This window comes from Fusarium graminearum, chromosome 4 (assembly GCF_000240135.3).
Source record: "Fusarium graminearum PH-1 chromosome 4, whole genome shotgun sequence".
NCBI lineage: Eukaryota > Fungi > Ascomycota > Sordariomycetes > Hypocreales > Nectriaceae > Fusarium > Fusarium graminearum.
In genome coordinates, this window is record NC_026477.1 from 4,422,720 (window position 1) to 4,441,120 (window position 18,401).

Below are 18,401 nucleotides of genomic sequence, written 5' to 3' on the forward strand. Positions count from 1 at the left end.
TTAAAAGCGCCCCGCGCTGAAGATAGGTAGGAGGCGCCAGCTCTATGGCTTGTCGCAGCTTCTCACAAGCTTCATCCAAGTCTGCTATCTTTGTTGTTCGATCATATCTATCCAGCAAGCGCGATGCTAGGTTGTTTAACAGCCCAGCGTGTTCAGATGGATACGAGCTTGGTATGCGTTCGATGGCTTGTCGATAATAGCTGATACTTCTATCTAGATCAGCCAAGGATTGATATGAGACGTATCTAGAAAATGATTTCTCCGCAAGGAGATTCAATCGTTCAACATGGGCGATAGGGTCATCGAGGCTCTGTTGCGGTTAAAGAAGCCCTCTGAGAAATTCCATTGTGGATGACAGAATTGGTAGGACGAGTTTGAGTACATTGATCAGTTTGATAGCTAGAGAACAATCTATCTCTGGCTGGACGGTACTGTAGAAGCTGTGATGACAGACGTAATGGCGGGGTATGAGTGAAGGATTCAAAGTGGAAAGTCAGTAAGCCTGACATCAGAGCTCTCTATGTACCAAGATGGCAGCCTGGGTTTATCACGTGCATCTTCTGAGGGAGCACATAATATCACATGATAGGAAACAAAGGTAGCTTTATGGAACTTCAGTCGCGATGTATCAAGTTGTATATTAATGATTTGATGTTGATACAGTTTTTCCCTTCTGTCCCTGCTTCAAAAACACAAACACTGGTCCCTCGTTTAACAAAAGAAATTATCGATGGTGTAAGTATGTAGTTTTATTAAATCAGCGGCCTTTGTGTCTTTACTCCGTCTTTCGGGGAGTGAGCATCACATTCATGGCTCCTCTCTCCCAAAGGAAGTAAGACTTGGTTCTCTTCTCCCATCCAGGAGTGTCAGGATGCAGGCTAACATCAAAATTCCAGAGAACGCGGGCAAGAATCATGCGCATCTCTGCATATGCCAGACTAGAGAGAAGTCAGTAATGGTCATCTTCGTACGGAGAGAGGGATAGATATCTTACTTCTTGCCAACGCAGTCTCTAGGGCCAATTGAGAAGGGGTTCAGCGCCTGCTTTGCATCATTTGCGAAGCGAGGGTCATTGTTGTCTAACCAACGCTCAGGGATATACTGGTCGGCATGTGCAAAATGGTCTGGGTTGTTGTGAACAGCCCATTGCCAGACGTCAACTGTAGCCTGCGAGATTGTTAATATAGGCCCACTGATGATGTTTCTGAGTATTACTTACTCCACCAGGAATATAGTGACCGATAATGTCATCTCCTTCGGGACGAATCGTGCGCACTGATCCATTGATAACAGGTGGGAAGACACGCATACCTTCGTTCAGGCAAGCCAACATGTAGGTCAATTTCTTCACGCTGTCCATATTAATGTCATTTTCAGAGCTGAACCCTGATCTCACTTCGTTGACGACCTTCTTCAGAGTCTCTGGGTTGCTGGCCAGGAAGTAGGTTGTTGCTGTGAGTACCGTCGCGGTTGTTTCGGAACCAGCAATCATGAGAATTTGTGCGTTGGAGGCTAGCTCTTCAAAAGTCATTTCCTATTGTTTGAGACGAATCAGCATGATGATGAAGCCAGGCATAGTTTGGCTCACTTACATTTCCAGCTGCCCCTGTTCTTTTTAACATGGCATCGATGAAATCAGGGCGATCCATTCCAGACGCCAGTCTCTTGCGTACCTTTTCCCTCGCCATTTCCACGTGCGATGCCCATTCACTCGTTGATTTCTTTGGAGTGACGAGATTCCACAGGTTGTTGAGCCAAGGGGTACGAGCCATAGTGGTGATGAACGCCAAGTCCTTCATGCCTGCGAAAATGAGGGTGATCCAGGGGTGGAGTTTGCCGGTGTCAAGACAGCCAAAGGGCTCACCAAAGGCCAGATCTCCAATGACATCAAAGGTGGTAAAGTTGTACCAGGTCGCAATATCAACAGGCTTTGTGCCATTGTCGGATGCCGCATGTAGTCCCTTCATTAACTTGTCAACATATACTCGGATGATGGGTTGCTGGGCCATCATGGAGTGCTGGGAGAAGCCGTGGGCAAGAGTACGACGGTAACGCTGGTGATTTTCTCGATTGGCGCCGATGACGTTGTCCGCATTGAATGATGCGGCTACTGGTTCCTTTGAGTTCTCCCCAGTTCCGGACTTGCGATGGCCACGAAGGGCCTTCATGCCGTCTGGGTGGTTGAGAGAAAGATCATTTGGACCGACTCTCACAATAGGGCCGTACTTCTTGTGCATCTCAAGTATTGTGAAATGGCATTCACCGGCTGTAAAGTTTCGAATGTAGGGAATGGTTGAGATGGCCCAGAGTCTGGGACCAGGGAACTTGCTAAGAGGATGGAAGGAAAGGTTGTAGATAACCCAAAAGAGTACATATCCAACGAGCTTAACATTGTTAGTTGGCATAAAGATGATACAGAAACTTGCTACCAGGACAGCAGTCTTACCATGGTTACAGCTGCAAGTGGCAGTAACACCATTGGGTGTATGACTTCGCCATCCAGGAGGATGGAGAGGACAGACATGGTTTCTGTCTAATAAAGGGTTGTTACAATTGTGTATGTTGATTTTAGTGATAAACCACAACTTTCTGATCCGGATCTTGGACATCTTGCAAAGATTATTATATACAAATAATACAAGAACTCTTTCTCTCTCTATCTCTCTCTATCTCTCTCTATTCTCTATCCCTACTGCTACTCGGGCCCGAACAAGACCCCGTGGGTGGGTATATTATGCAGGACTCGCGTACGATGCCATGCAATAAATACCCAATTGTATCGGAATTAGTATCGAACTCTATCTCATATGCAGGCAAAATTCAACTGGTATAGTGGATACATATGTGTTGCAGTTGTACTCAGAGTCTCCTCAATAATGCAATGGTATCCATCAGGCATTGATCCTCGCAGTTGACATCATCATGAACTGATACCATGTGTGATCGATACGTGATGGTGGTTTTGCGGCGCTTAACACGTTTAATGAGTAATTATGACAAAACCGCTACCATAGCGGTATAAACATGATGTTTCAACAAAAAGCCGAATAACATAAAGTTCAACAAGGCCATAAGGCTGCACAATCAATAAGATTTTGCAACGTGACTGATGCGTCAAGGCGTGTTTTAGCGCCTGGATATATTTCTATGCTGGGCATTTGCCAGGGTACCCTGCTCCCGATTAGACCGATTCCTAAACTGGACGGCCCTACATAGCAGCATGTGGACCTCTCTCTATCAGCTTGCCACTCTGCAGTCCAGTACAGTCCGCGGACCTTATGCCATGGGTATTGCAGGGCCACCCAGTCCAATCCGAAACCTGATATCGTAATACTGCCAATCATTGTCATAGCGGAGCACTCTTCTGTTTCCGAGAACGTTTATTTGCATACCTCCTGGCTGTGTGCACGGTTGATATCAAGCACTCCACGATACAGAACTGCCGTGATTATCACATGTAAACTCAAAGAGACGCACGATTGGTCATTTGAAACATATACGAGATGCAAGTTATAGGTCAAAACGGAGCAGCACATCCGAACTCCTCTAGAAGCGTAAATACCTCCTGCAGTCCAAGAAAACGGGTTTGTTCTCGGGCCCGTGGTCTACACCAAGGTAGCATTGCTTTGCGTTATACACGAGTCTTCCAGGATCAGAGATTTCAACCTGATTTTCTCGCATTCAGATGTCACGCTGCCAAGTAAAGCAAAAGGTCCAGAACCGCGATTTGTAAGACTGACAAATAGGATTGAAGTTCTAACCGATACTACTAATAATACACAGAGATATGAAGGTGTAAAAGATATATACAATAGGAGATTAATGATCAGTAATGTCACGTGCGCATCACTTGAGAGGGGTGCCCTTGCGGTAGTCACAATTGTGACTATCAAAAGGGCTTCCGCAGCCATGTGAGCTGTCATGTTCCACAAACACAGCGGGCAAGTTGAAGAAGCAGCGAGGGATCTCTCCTTGGACAAGATTGCTCGTATCAACTCCATCCTTATCTCCCTTGTTGAGAGCGCAGTCGATAAGAGACTTGTAGTACGTCTCGCGGTCACCAAGACCATACGAAGCCATCTTCTCATAGATATCTGCCCCAACCTCATGCCACTGGCCCTGTCGAGTGTGGTCGGGGTCGTTTTTCATAATGTACCAGCAGTACTCCTCACCATCACGAAGAGGTAGCCATTGTCGGCCGGTAGAGTAACCGCACTTCTCCCGCGAATCCTTGCCGCCAAGCTTGTCGGCAACGAGGTGCAGCTTGGAGGCCTTCATAACGTCATTGGCAACCTTCTTCTGGATGTTGTTCGTAATTGAGCCTAGAGTGACGCGGACTGTCTCGACGTCGTCATCGAGTAGGAACCAGCCGCCGTTGAACAGCTTGGCGATCTTGGTTTGGTAGGTGTCCCACTTGGGAGCGGGAAGAGAGTTGTACTCGTCTTCGTTTCTACCGCCACCGGTGGCGATTCGGAGAGTATCCTCGAGTTTGATCGAAGCCGTTTTGAAGATGTCGGCGAGACCAGCGGAGATTGTTGCAGCTCCGTCGTCCTTCTCATCCTCCAGTGCCAAGCCAGACATGAGACCAGATATGAGACCCAGACCGGCAGAGATACCAGAGCCCTACAATATTCATGATTAGTTATAGATAATGCACGTGGAGATGTCAAACATACCACTCCAGGAATCAGACCTCCAAGGGCATTTCCCATACTCGCGGCGGCGGAAATCCAGCCCTTCATTTGTGCAGGGCTATTCTCATCGCCTCCAAAATCCTCTATCATCTTTGGAATCTTGAGGCCGTTGATAAGAGTCTCGGTGGTGAGCTGGCGGTGCAACTCAGCGAACTTGCCGTGCATGCCCTTGACAGACTGGAAGATCCAGTACGAGTTTTTGTTAATGAATGTTGTGCCGTATTTTTCGAATTGCGCTTCGCAGCCGATGCCGCCCATGGGGTTGCAAGAAGTTCCAATGAGACCACAACCGCTTGCACCTGACTTGCCGTCGGTACCGCCCATGACTCGATCTTCAAGATTCTTGAGCCAGTTGTTTTGGTGCTCTGTATGATATAGTTAGTATTTGAAATGAGTATTGTGAGAGGGGGATAAGTACCAGGATGACCGTTGATGAACAACTCTAGATCGATGCCAGCTTCAGTCTTTTTCCAAAGCTCTTCGACGCCCTCAGCAGTTCTCAAGTTCCAGCCCTTGCACATCTTTCCCTTGTCTGAGAAGACATCATCGTCATCACGCTTGGTGAATAGAGGAGAGCCTTCTGCGACGACAGCGAGTGCCAAAAGGGCAGTGGCGGTCTTCATGGTGTTCAAGTGATATCAAAATTATCTTGTCTTTGTTGGTGTTGCAAAGACGACTGATGAAGACTTTTTCTTTTAGCCCTTCTACGGGACAAGAAAGCCTCTATATACTCATCGTATGGGTCAACTGTCTTGGCATCATGATGAGAGCCTGACCGATTGTTAGAGTCCCAAAGCGTTTGCCGAGATGAGTTCCATAGTAGGATTCCAAGTAGTGTTGTGAATTGCAACATGGAATATCATCGTGCATTGAAAAGGATTCATTGCCAAGAGCATTGTTGTTAGGATTATCTGCTTGCTTCTAGGGGACAAGGCTATGTAAGGCTGTGGAGTTGACATTGGGGAGCCTATCAAGATCGAGTTCCATGGAGATGTTGTGGCTATCATAATTAAGGTAGTCAAGCCGAATCCACAAGTAGCATATTTAGAAGATTGTCTATTGATCCTTTCGGCCCCTTGGCTCCGTCTCGACTGGGGCATTCGCGAGGTGGGTCTTTTCCGAGCTCACTTATATCCCTGTTTAGGGATGTCAGCAACGAATCAGGAGTAGATATTCGGCAAGGTTACAGGTAGAAACACGATGGATATACGAAAAGATCATGTCTTTTGGAAACTGAGTGACCGACAGCCTCATCGGTATGAATAGAAGAGAAACTAGGGTAGAGTCTCGCGTTGAAGTGACGCGTATTAGCAAACCAGCAGACATTCTTGAGTTCTAGTGACAGATGATAATGGTTAGCACTTGATAGTGGTTGTTGGATAGTATTCTAGCATTTTAGGGCAATTTCACAGTGAGTAACGCGTTTTTGTTATTTATTTATTTATTTCAATCCTGGAATCGTGTGATGGTGGCTGTTCCTTGATCACTCTGGTATTGAATTAATGGTGTTGATGTAATAACGGTAATCTGGCATATACTCGTATCACCACACGCCTGCTATGTAAAATATACATGCTGACCACATTAAGGTTGTTCATGATCTACCCGATTAGTTAAAAGCTAAGTCTAACTTTTATTGACTCTCATTACAGCAAGTACAGGTAGAGATATGTGTTGGTTGTTACCCTAGAGGCCAGCCACACGTTTTCCTTGTGCAATCCCTGTTGATCTTGTGGATATCACTGAGAACACTACCGCTAGTATTACCTCTTTGTGCCTGGCGGTCAAGGCTGTGTAAGACTGACTGTGTAAGACTGTGGAGTGACCGTTGGATGTTGGCTGCTGTCTCATGGCTTGCATCTCACCTAATAATCACCCCTGTCCAACTGTGCCTCTTGTGCTGACAGGATCAAATGTCATTTCATTTCTCGTCGCGAATTCCTCCTCGACGAATTATTTCTTCCTCTTGTCCTCTCCACACGAACTGATCATCCATTTGTCCGTGAATATTGCAGCCGTGACAACCCAGGCGCCAGATCTCACAACAACCTTTACACCCGCCAAGTCATGCTTTCAGTATTACAAGTATAGATATATAGGCGATGAACTTACATGTCTAGATGGCGGCACCGGTGCGCCCAGCGCGTGTACCTACATGCAGTTGGGTCCCTCGGGGAGTAACTCTGACTGCTTCCCTAGCAGCTTAGAACTAGGCTCAACCTTTTATTACTCCCCTGGGGTATGTCCCAGCGGATTTGAGGTTGCGTGTAGTTCGACAGTTGGCGGCGAGACGAGAGCGACATGTTGTCCAAGGTAAGGAGTCAATGCCTGGTGAGGGGTCATGCTGACAGTGATTTAGTTCATTTAGTTGTCAAACAGAGACAGGTTGGCCTTGGTACAGCACTGATCTCTGCACCATTGTACTCCCAAGCACAGTCGAGGTGATAGTTTCTGAATCAGTAGTTGGAGGAGATTGGAAAAGGACTACTGTTAGTGGAGCTACAGCAAATGCCATTGGTCTCCCTATCCGATGGCATTCCTCCGATTTTGCATCGACCACAGCTGGAACCACGACTTCTGCAACCGATAGCGGAACTGAAACGATTAAGTATTCGACTAGTACTTCTTCGAGTGACCCCTCATCGAGTAATACGGGATTGAGCACAGGAGCCAAGGCAGGAATTGGGGCTGGCGTTGGAGTTGCAGCTCTTATTGGACTTGCTGCGTTGGGATGGTTTGTACTTCGAGCGAGGAGAGCTAAGCAGGCAAGTGCCGCCTCAGCTGCACAAGATCCTAAAGAACCTCAGATGCAGCAGCAACAGCACCCGTGGGAGCTTGATAGTCACGAGGCTATGTCACCGGCGGAGCTACCATCGGATAGTATACCCCAAACCCGTTAGACGAAAATAATCTGTATTGTGCTTGTATCATGACTGGAAGTGCTAGCTAGCCTCAATGTTTTTAAGTACATACTATTCTTATTTAAGTTTTACAGAGTCAAACAAATATAGTTGTGACACTTGAGACGCATTGTATATACGTAAGCAGTCAGCGAAGTTTCACATCATAGCTTTAATTTGCTTCTTTAAGTATAAGCATAATCTTGTCTTTCATATTCCAGAGAAATAGGCACGTCATTTGACGAAAGATCCACTCAGAAGCATGTTGTTCCAGTGTATATTGATCTAGTGGATAATCTCTATTTACAGCATCGAGACTGGTAACATGCATACACTGTGGCTAGGACATGAGGGAAGAGATTGCATTACCCATGTTCCCTGTGTTGTCGAGGAACATATCTCATAAAACTTCGACAGGAGCAATAGACACCGTGTGGCAATGGCCTTTTCAACTCTCAAATGATTGGCGCGTGTGCACTCATGATTTGGGCATCTCCCAAGTGGTCGCGGTCGATGACCTCTACCCTCATACGAGGCATACTTTGTTATCCAAAGAGCGACGATGCTCAGCCCATCTTTGTATGAAGACACGCTGCAGGCCGTATGCTCCTGGCGGCGCATTGTGTAGGGCGATGGAGTCTCGTGTCTTCATTGATCAGAACGCAGCGGGCTCGGGGTCGGTAGAGGGGTTTTTGAAGGCTGGCACAATCAGTGGCAATTCGGATGGTGAACATCGAGACGCCTTACTGTGAGTTGTTTGCGGTGTGACAACCTAGCTCCGGAGGCTAGCAGAGCCGCAGCTAGCATCCGACAGGCAACGCAGCCTTAACATGACGGGCCATTCGAGCCTTATTGACCAGACAGTTGATCACCCACAAATGTGGACACAACGAGTAGGCGGATAGAGTCGATGGAGGCGACAGCGGCATCGGTCAGGGAAACGTTGGAAGCGCTCCTGGGAGGGTAGAAACGTTTGTGGGAGAGGCTAGGACCACAGTAATCACCACCAATGTGAGCTCTAGCAGGCTGAACAATATGCAGCTTGTTCAACATAGCCATTGTATTCGACCCAGCGTTCTGGAGGAGGGTGCTGCTGTTGTATTGTCCGACGTCGGGAGGTTCATACAAAGGATATAGGCGCCCAACCAGCTGACCGTCGACAATAGGGTCGGAGCTAGAAGGTGGATGATACAGCACTTTCACTTCAGTCCTTCTTCTGCAAACAATTGGATAGCCAGGTGCTATTCGTGCTCTGTGATGTCTCGGTGTTAAACAGTACAAAAACAACACCCATCACCATTAGACCGAGGAAGGAGTAGGACGACGTGATGGGAATGCATAGTACAGAGGATGAACCGTGGGAGTAGGCTGGTCGGTCGTGCGTTGGGCGACAAGGGACAGGGAATGGACACAGGTAATGGCGACAACCATTTGGGGCGGGAGGCGGTAATAGTAGGGTTGCAAGTCGATGGCATGCGCTTCAATCGTTCCCCCAGAGACGTATCCTTATGTATTCGAGAACATCACTCTTGACCATCTCTACCAGATCGCCTCGTTCGAGAGAGTCGGTTTTGACCACCAGCTCGTCGACATCGTGTCTAACATGCGTCAATTCATCATCGATGGTTACCAACTCGGCGGTGTTCTCCGAGGTTTGTTCTCCAACGCGATCGATGTCGTCACTCTGATTCTCAAGGAGTGCGCGCAGCTTGTCAATGCCTTCTCGAAGATGCTGGTTCTCGCTTTCTAGGCCTTTGACGCGTTCTTCCATGCTTTCTTTCAAGCGTCGGTTTTCGTTCTCTAGTTCTTCGATACGCTTAGCCAAGCTTTCTCTCGAGTTTTCTTTCTCGTAGTCTAGCCCCTTTAGTCGCTCCTCCATCTTTGCTAGCATTCGCGCCTCCATCTTTCCGAGCAGGGCTTGTAATTCGGTCGCAGCATCACTACGCTCAGCCTCGGAATCTTGGCGCCGTCTTTTTAACGGATTGATGGGAGCGCTCGGCGGTGGTGACCCGATTTTGTTATACGATGGAGGGAGTTGTCCAGTCTCGGCCGATAGACGAATGACCTTGGCTCCATTACCACCGTAGAGGCTGGAGAAGTGGTGATCATCTCTACAAACTGGCTTGGAACAGCCTTGGCCGCATGCGTCACGAATTGATTGCAACTGAGTATTGGACAAAATGGCGTCTTGGATGTAGACAGACAAGGTAGTTGTATTTGAGATCTGGCGGACAGCATCAAGAACTAACCCTGATTGCCCACGAGCTGGTACAAGAGGCTCATGAGCATTTTTGGGAACAAGCGCATCAACAGTTCGGTCGAGTTGGAAGTCGAGACGCGTCGTGCGAGATGCGAGCTTCTTTTGTACGGCGTTGGGAGGCTTTGTGCTAGAAGCAAAGGATAAGGTATCGACGGTAGAAGAGCAAATACGCAGCAAGAGTGCCGATACGCTGTTGTCTCCTTCCGTATCATCCTTGAGTCTGGTATGCTTGATCTTGATCGGTATGCTCAGTTCGAAGAACGAGGTGGTCGCATCGAAGCGCGTCGTGAATGTTATGCTGGCGTACTTGGGGTCGGGCTCGACTAATAAATGGGTCGTGTCGCCGGATGGCCATTCGATGACAGCGGGTGTCGATTTATTAATGTTTATGTTTAACATATCTATGTGTATATATAAAGGAGAGGTGGTTAGTTAGACAAAGTCCAGACTTACCAGTTCACTCGGAAACAATACGGCGCGAAACGAACCAGAGGACCAGCTTCGTCGACAGGCGACCCGTTGGTCTCCAGAGCATAGCTGGCAGACCAAGCGTCAGTCCTCCAGAGCATAGCTGGCAGGACTGAACCAGGACCCTTCCACAGTCCCCGGTTGTTCCAACGAAGGGGCAGACTGGCGCAAACGTGGAGTCGCGCAGTCGCTCGTTCGAGGGGTACAAGTCGGCGTTTTACACGGACTGCAGCGACGATTCACAGGATCTCAGGCGCGTTGTGCTATATTGCGACGTTGTGATGATAGTTGGCGATAGCGTTGTTGGATGGCGATGGCAATTACAGAGGCACAATTGAATCGGCAAGATTGAAATGGAGGAAGGCAGAATGTCAGGTGACGCAAAGTGGAGACCACGTAATAGATATGATTGGCTAGTATATTGACCTCGGGTTTGGCCTAAGGCATCAAACTATAGCTTCATGGCAGCGAGATGCAACCAGGCTAAAGGAATAGACAATTCATTTCAAATCATATTAATAAATTGATAGCTAAGAGCTCTTAACCCTTCTCATAGGACAGTGCTGTGCGTTGTTCTGCTTTCCATCTCGTTAAAACATGTCTCTTCTCAAACAACTCGGCCTGTGACAGCGGTACAAGACCTTTATCAATATATCGCGGGCCACAAGTTATAGTCTGTTAGTGCTACGGTACCTTTTCACGGTTGACAGGGATCCTGGTTTAGCTCCAACTCGTTCAGGATATTGTCCAGAGTTGCTGGTAACTGAAGCAATCAGGTTTACAATCGAACTGCTGTAAAAAATGGTATTTATTTGTTTACTGTTTCTCATCGGCGCTTGAATGGCTTGGGTCACAGAAGCCTAATAAGCTCGCAAATTTATACCAAAGGCTCATCAATAAGATTATAAGAATGCAGGTTGTAACGAATGTTTTTTTATTTCAAGCCTGATATTCCAGAAATGGAAACCCAGTTGATCATCTATAAGAAACCTATAGCCGCAACTAATCCAACCAGACCCCAAAGACTCAAAACACGTTTGGCGCAAGCTTCACTGGCAGTAGCCTTTGTAGGTGAGGCTTTGCCTTCCAGGGTAACAACATCTTTCTTAACGAGCTTTTCAGACTCGTCTCCTGTTGTTGTCTCCTTTGTAGGCTTAGCGTCGCTTGTGGTGGATGCCTCAGTAGAAGCAGCGACAGTAGTCTTGGCAGCCAAAAGGTACTCCTGGCCAGCTGTGACCGTCACAGGAACCCAGTCGAAAGCTCCATAACCGTAGACGTCGTAGAACTCGTCCAGCACCATGCCAGTGGCACGCGGAAACGTTGCTGTAACACCATAGCGGGCATTTCCACCAATATTGACTGTGGTACATGTCTCGGCCCAAGTTTTACTCATTTGGCACTCGGCAGAGAAAGAGAAATCGTCCACTTCCTCTCCAAGCGCTTTCGCTACATAGATCTCTTTGTAGATGCCTTTTGTAGGAGCTCCAGGTGTAGGCGTCTTGTCAACCCATGGCCCGACAACAAAGGTTCGTTTGGTAACGTGGCAATCATCGTCGCCGTCCCACGGGTACTTGTCCCAGTCACAGTCAAGGACGAAAGTAGTGGCCGTGGGATCAGCGCCAACGACTTCGGCGACAAAGTGGCCGCGGTACTCTGGAAGAAGAAGGGACGTGGTTGTGTTTGAAGACATGATGAATGAGATTGATGAGATGTTTTGGATATAGTAAAAACAAGTTCAAGTACAACAATTGGTTGCAGAAGAAACATATTTATATTTTATTTCCTCACTTACAGCCAAAAAGCCTAAGCTATTTAATTTTGTTTCGCAGATCAAATACATCGTGTACTATCTAACAAGGTTCCTATCATTAAAAGTTAGCTTTCTTAACACGCATATGACACAGTAGCTGCCTAGACTAATACGGCAATAATGGACTCTATAATGAGCGCAATAACCAAGATTGTGTTGAGCCGTATATACACTTTTTCCTTTTCCAACCTTTGGCCAGCCATCAAGTTCACTCATCGAAGACACATGAGCATTCCAAATAATGGACCACAATTGAGAGTTCGGAAACATCTGCCGATGCTAAATGAGCCAAGACTTTAGCATCTTGGACTAAAGATCAACTTTACAGGCGAAATCCCGAGACATAAAATAGGTATGAGGCGATTATTCGGTAGCCATCTGAATCTCGCTTCGTGTAGATAGCAACAATTACTGACTAGCAACTTATCGGTACTCCTTAGATAACCCTTTATCTTGCTCGCAACAGTGCATAGTCACACTATAAACCATTCCGTCCTCAGGGTATCAGAAAGATTGGCCGCTGAGAGCATAAGAGACGAAATTAGTAGGCCATCTTATGCTACTGAAACTATAGCCTTTAGGTTATTTATTTTTGTACTCTAAGACTTAGAAGGCCAACTTCTTATGAGTATGAACTGTGGCACCTGACAGAGTAATATTCGCTACTCAAGTCTCATCAACTTTGCCGAGCCTCTACCCCTTATTGTTTAAGCGCTGATTCAGTTGTTGGTCTCGACGGTGACGGTTGTCTCCATCTTGCGATACTAAGGTGAACATCTTCGTTGAGTGAGTGCAATGTTGAGCCCCATACTTTACATGGAGATGTTGAAGTGTTCTCTCATTTCAACGCCCTTTCGAGCTGTCAAGTTTGCTCATGGGGTTTTACACAATGGTGGTGGTGTCTTCCGCCTCTCAGGATCGCTTATTGCCACGATTCCAGATTAGGCAGTCTTGTCAGCAATGCGCCTCACAAGTGTCAACTACTACCAGATTCAGCCAGTGGCCCAACAAATCCATTCTTGTAAACTCCACTGACGAGTCCTGATCATGAATCATCCGTCATAACATGGCCTCTAATTGGGAGTGACTCCACTGCGAGATCCATCGTCTGGTTAACAGCTGCCATATAAGATCTCCCCGCATCAATGTGAGAAACAGAGTAAAACATCAACAACTTCAAGTTTTATTCCATCTCATCATTCTCCAAGACTCACATTTCCACAAATATGAACTTCACCTTATTCTCGGGTACTTCCGAGCAGCCTCGCTTACCACAGGATCCATCAGCGGAGCCTTTTGAACTTAAAGCCGTTGCAGGACCCGATATCTGGCGGACCCCTTCTTCTGCTGGAGGAAGAGACGACTTCAACGGCCCCATTTATGTAACTCCTCTTTCTCTAGATTCGTTCAAGAGAGCCCAGGTCACGATATCCGCCAACTTCCAGGCGCCGTACTCCCAGGGCGGCCTTATCTTATTTATGCCCGAGTCTGATCCGACTGTCGATGCCGATGGACAGTCGTCGCGCCTTCACGAATCACCCAGCACATGGATCAAAGCTGGCATCGAGCTAGTTGATGACCAACTCTTCGCCTCTGTAGCAGCGGGCAAACCATATTCTGACTGGAGTTTGACTAGACTGGGCGAGAATACTGCGACATTTGAGATGGAAAAGAAAAATGGATCTCTCTGGATTTACGTCGTTGGGTCTGATGGAAACAGGACACCATTGAGGAAGTTGACGTGGGTATTTGATATGAAGCCACAGCGGGATGTGTGGGTTGGTGTAGCTGCTTGTATGCCCAAGGGAGATGGGACAGCAAACGGGGGATCGTTTGCAGTGCAGTTCAGGGACTTTGGTATCACAACTGAATGATGGGTGGGTGATGTATAGGCAGTGTGCATCAAGCCTAGGACCCAACCGTCTGCATTTACTTAGCTCATCGATGTTGGAGGATCCATCCATCAATCATGCAGTAATAAAACGGCAATTGGACGCTAACCAGGAACACTTGCACCTATGGCAGATATCCCTTTCCGAGTGTTGGTCACTAACTCGGAATCAAATCCGAAGAGTCTCGCATCAGAATCTGGATAAGCTTGTTTGCTTTTCCAAGGGTATGACTCGATACATCAGATCCAACCAATTATACCCCCATAGAGGTCAACTTTGATTCCGCGCTCAACTTGACATGGATCAACCCCGCACAACTACCAACGAACTATCCCGTACTTCCCCAGAGATTTGTGATAGCCTCACATGAAATCGCGGGGTAAGTGACATCCGTCGCATTCCCGATTCCGATTTCCGGATTGCATTCATCACCATGAATGACTGGAATACGGACTCGATTTAAACCATGGACTTCCGTGTCATTCTGAGATTCAGTCTCTCGTTATTTACTTACAGAGAAGATCAGCAGCAACAACACCAAGTCTAATCTGATCTCTATTCTGCCAAGACATCAAAATGTCAGATAAAATCGATGAGGCAGCGACTGAAGTGAGGATCAGCCAAGATGAGAACCCGAAAGCTGAGCGTCAGATGATTGATCCCATACTGGAGAAGAAACTCATAAGAAAGGTCGACCTGAATCTTGTCCCAGTCCTCTTTTTGCTGTTTCTTTGTGCCTTTATTGATCGGTAAGTAGTTGCATAGCACTCGCACAAGCCTACAGTCCCTAACACTATCAGTATCAACATCGGTAATGCTCGAATTCAAGGCTTGGAAGCCGACCTCAACATGACCGGCCAAGATTACAACATTGCTCTCTTCACCTTCTTTATCCTCTATATCCTACTCGAAGTCCCTTGCAATATTCTTCTCAAGAATATGAGACCGTCACTCTTCATTTCAGCTATCATGACAGGATGGGGGATTGTCACCATCTGCCAGGGTCTCACAAAGTCCTTTGCAGGATTGATCGTCTGTCGAGTCATCATCGGTGGGCTCGAAGCAGGATTCTTCCCAGCTTGTGTCTATCTTCTCAGCATGTATTACTGCCGTCATGAGCTTCAGTGGCGTTTTAACCTCTTCTTCTCAGCCAGCATCATTGCGGGCGCTTTTAGTGGTCTTTTAGCTTATGCCATCGCTCACATGGATGGAGTCGCTGGGTACGGCGGTTGGAGATGGATTTTCATACTTGAAGGCATCGCAACTGTTATCATCGCCGTTGTTAGTTATTGGTTTATTCCAGACTGGCCTGAGACTGCAAAGTTCCTCTCTGATGATGAGCGAGCGCTTCTTATTAATCGGCTTGCCGAGGATAGAAAGGATACGCATATGAACACTTGGAATGCGAAGACGGCCAAGCGAATATTTTCGGATGTCAAGATCTATCTTGGGTAAGCCAATATCAATACCCCCTTCGTACATCGCTATCTTACTGACAATCAAAGCGTTCTCATGTACATGGGCATCGTTACTACCAGCTATGCCGGTTCCTTCTTCACCCCAACCATTCTCAAACAGCTAGGTTGGACATCAATTCGCGCTCAGATTATGTCGATCCCCATTTTCATCTTTGCAACGGTCTGCGCGCTTGTCTCTGCAATCGCGAGCGATAAATTGAAGCATCGCTCAGGCTTCATCATAGGAGGCTGCTGTTTCTCAACCATTGGATATGTTATCCTACTCAATATGATGTCTGTCACTGTCGGCGTCAGATATTTCTCTCTCTTCTGTATTGTTGGCGGTGGCTACATTGCCCAGCCTATTGTATTGGTCTGGCTGAGCAACAACATGTCCGGCCATTACAAGGTTGGAGTCGCTTCTGCTATGCAGGTCGGTATAGGTAACGTGGGCGGAATTATTGCCAGGTTCGTGGATACTCAGTGCTTCCCTGAAACAACTGTCACTAACCATATAATAGCAACATGTTCGTCACATCTCAGGCTCCAACGTATCCTCTAGGGTTTGGTTTAGGACTCGGTCTTGTTTGGCTCTGCGTACTCAGCTCTCTCGTCTTTCTACTTTACATACGAAGAGAAAACAGACTGAGAGATGAGGGCAAACGAGATGATAGATACAACCTGCCCGATGACGAGAAGAACAATTTAGGTGACGACCACCCAAGTTTTCGCTTCACCCTTTAGGTAGCTGCCAATCCTCAAAAGAGTTATGATTTTCCAAATGTCGTCAGAAGCGTGGCAAATGGTCTTGGATATTGAATATTTTATGCAATATGTCAATAGAAACTATGTACTATAGGTTTTGTAGCTTTGGCTCAGTCTACCCAAAAGTAATTTGTCAGAACTAGGCCAACACGATCATGTATCCAAGTCCGAGAGCGATCCAATACCTATCCTTCTAACACCATGCAGATCACTGGTAGAGCTTCAGAGAGTTGATGGTCCAGTAAGCCTCCTTGAAAGCAGCAGGCTGGTTGGTGACATAATCGTCGCAGGTAGCATAGCCTGTTGAGGCTCTACACTCCTGGTTCCAGATTCCTTGGTCGATGTTGCTTCCGCAGAATGCCGTGTTGAAAATCTGCAATGGTCAGCATGATTCACAATGTACCTTTAAAGGTATCTTACAATAGTCTGCTTCTTGAAGTACTTTCCAACATCACAGTTGCCATTAGCATTGACAAACTGAGTCGTAGCAGGCTGACCCCAAGTGTTGGGCTCGGGCTTGCCGTTCTTGATATCAGCGGGAATACTGTTGCGGGGGAACCACCAGATCTTGACAGCCTCTGTTGTCAACCATGTGGCGTAGATGCCGCCCTTGTTGGCGTTGAAGCTCTTGCCGTAAGATCCAGATGGCATGGTGTTGCCGCATCCAGAACTATATAGGTTAGCTTGGCATGATATCAGAGACTCTCGATGTACTGACTAGTTCACTCCATCTGAACAGTATCGGGTATCGGAGCCGCCAATGTTGCAATTGTTCCTAGGCTCAAGACCTCCGGGACGGTTGAAGATGCATGCTCCACAAGTGTGCAGAGAGACATAGTTGCCGTTCTGGTTGGCGTTGATACCCTCGATGATATCAATCTCACCAACAGGATCCTCGTCAAAGTTGTAAGACCAGCTAAAAACGTCAGGAATCTTTTTGTATCCTCACAGCAAGGGAAAATCTCACTAGGCAGGCCAGACACCACATGCGACTCCAGGCATATGCTCAATATCAGCGATCAGAATGCCCGAGCTGTAAGACTCCTTGGACTCAAGACGAACGCTTCCACGTCCATGCTTGGATCCCCCAGGTGTGAGAAGCGGCGCTTTGTCGACAGAGTTCACTCCAAGGAGAATCTTGCCGTTATTGGTATTGACGATACCGGAGCTCACTGCTTGACTTCTGCTCAAGTAGTTGACGGAGCCACCAGTCGGATCGCCCTCATAGCCAGGGTCGATACTATCAAAGTAGGCACGCTACAAGGAGTCAATGACATATTGGCAGACTATTAGTTATGAGGTCATCTTACGTCTCGGAAGTTGAATGAGTCCAGAAAATTGCTGGAATCATATGTCTTCTTCAGTGTGAAAGCAGCCTGGCTTTGAGTGGCCCCGGCAGCGACGAGAAGAGCGAGAACGGTGTTTCTGAACATGGCGAAGTAGTTGCGTCTGCGTTACTGAGACTTCAAACATCATTCTACTTGAGTCTTATATAAATCCACAACACTTGCATTGCGAGGTATTTATTCGTTTACGGAGAGTATTCAGCCTATGATGCGAACCGTACGATCATTTATCTGATGACTTGAAAAACGCAACTGCAATCCTTCGACCAGCCCAGATCCTTCTATCTGCATGCACGAAATCATTTATGGTCAGCTTGAGGTCCAAAAAGACATCCGACCAGTCTGAATAGTAATCCTCTACCCATATTATTTCTCTTTTGATACCCTGTACCGAGCATTATAGCCCATTATAGGCTGTCGTAAGCGGTTGCGGGCGACTATCCCGAAGCGGCATGGCACCAACGGAGGATAAGAAACCTGGACCTGGCAATCCTTCGAGAATCCTTCCATGGTTTCAGGACCTTCCGCATACAGTCTAGCTGGTATCCACCGCGTAAAATGCATGGTTCTAGTAGGTCAGTTTACGGTGCAGCATGCCAACCGAGCAAAAGTTTCACTGGCTCGCAGTTTCGATTGGGTGAGTGCCTGGATAGTTCGTGCTGATTCTACTGTTACTAGGCGCGGGCCGCCGTCCGAAATTGCATTGGGCATAAGCTTATGCATTGTATACGAGTACTCTGTAGGCGAGGCCGTCTCGTCTTGGGTTGCTTCCTTTTATCCCGTCGAATGACTGTACAGAAATATAGTCG

At 47.2% G+C, this 18,401-nt stretch overlaps 8 protein-coding genes across 8 annotated transcripts; 3 read left to right on the forward strand and 5 right to left on the reverse strand.

Moving 5' to 3' along the window:
• Positions 1-775: 775 nt before the first annotated feature.
• On the reverse strand, positions 776-2,524 carry FGSG_07765 (uncharacterized protein; the record flags this gene model as incomplete). The annotated part of the gene is made up of 5 exons (XM_011329278.1): positions 776-938; positions 995-1,167; positions 1,220-1,534; positions 1,593-2,384; positions 2,447-2,524. The coding sequence occupies 5 exons, from the start codon at positions 2,522-2,524 to the stop codon at positions 776-778; spliced, it is 1,521 nt and encodes a 506-aa protein (XP_011327580.1).
• Positions 2,525-3,846: 1,322 nt separating this feature from the next.
• On the reverse strand, positions 3,847-5,317 carry FGSG_07766 (uncharacterized protein; the record flags this gene model as incomplete). Its single annotated transcript, XM_011329279.1, has 3 exons — positions 3,847-4,623; positions 4,677-5,059; positions 5,113-5,317. 3 exons carry the CDS (start codon positions 5,315-5,317, stop codon positions 3,847-3,849), a joined length of 1,365 nt encoding a protein of 454 aa, XP_011327581.1.
• Positions 5,318-6,849: 1,532 nt separating this feature from the next.
• FGSG_07767 (uncharacterized protein) lies at positions 6,850-7,594 on the forward strand (the record flags this gene model as incomplete). The annotated part of the gene is made up of 2 exons (XM_011329280.1): positions 6,850-7,007; positions 7,063-7,594. The coding sequence occupies 2 exons, from the start codon at positions 6,850-6,852 to the stop codon at positions 7,592-7,594; spliced, it is 690 nt and encodes a 229-aa protein (XP_011327582.1).
• Positions 7,595-9,074: 1,480 nt separating this feature from the next.
• On the reverse strand, positions 9,075-10,636 carry FGSG_07768 (uncharacterized protein; the record flags this gene model as incomplete). Its single annotated transcript, XM_011329281.1, has 1 exon — positions 9,075-10,636. The coding sequence occupies exon 1, from the start codon at positions 10,251-10,253 to the stop codon at positions 9,075-9,077; it is 1,179 nt and encodes a 392-aa protein (XP_011327583.1). The 5' UTR covers positions 10,254-10,636.
• A 665-nt stretch (positions 10,637-11,301) lies between these two features.
• On the reverse strand, positions 11,302-12,012 carry FGSG_07769 (uncharacterized protein; the record flags this gene model as incomplete). Its single annotated transcript, XM_011329282.1, has 1 exon — positions 11,302-12,012. The coding sequence occupies one exon, from the start codon at positions 12,010-12,012 to the stop codon at positions 11,302-11,304; it is 711 nt and encodes a 236-aa protein (XP_011327584.1).
• A 1,346-nt stretch (positions 12,013-13,358) lies between these two features.
• FGSG_07770 (uncharacterized protein) lies at positions 13,359-14,044 on the forward strand (the record flags this gene model as incomplete). The annotated part of the gene is made up of 2 exons (XM_011329283.1): positions 13,359-13,926; positions 14,025-14,044. The coding sequence occupies 2 exons, from the start codon at positions 13,359-13,361 to the stop codon at positions 14,042-14,044; spliced, it is 588 nt and encodes a 195-aa protein (XP_011327585.1).
• Positions 14,045-14,600: 556 nt separating this feature from the next.
• Positions 14,601-16,225, forward strand: FGSG_07771 (uncharacterized protein; the record flags this gene model as incomplete). The annotated part of the gene is made up of 4 exons (XM_011329284.1): positions 14,601-14,773; positions 14,825-15,475; positions 15,530-15,949; positions 16,003-16,225. 4 exons carry the CDS (start codon positions 14,601-14,603, stop codon positions 16,223-16,225), a joined length of 1,467 nt encoding a protein of 488 aa, XP_011327586.1.
• A 229-nt stretch (positions 16,226-16,454) lies between these two features.
• Positions 16,455-17,679, reverse strand: FGSG_07772 (uncharacterized protein; the record flags this gene model as incomplete). Its single annotated transcript, XM_011329285.1, has 5 exons — positions 16,455-16,619; positions 16,667-16,916; positions 16,965-17,162; positions 17,214-17,503; positions 17,557-17,679. 5 exons carry the CDS (start codon positions 17,677-17,679, stop codon positions 16,455-16,457), a joined length of 1,026 nt encoding a protein of 341 aa, XP_011327587.1.
• Positions 17,680-18,401: the final 722 nt, after the last annotated feature.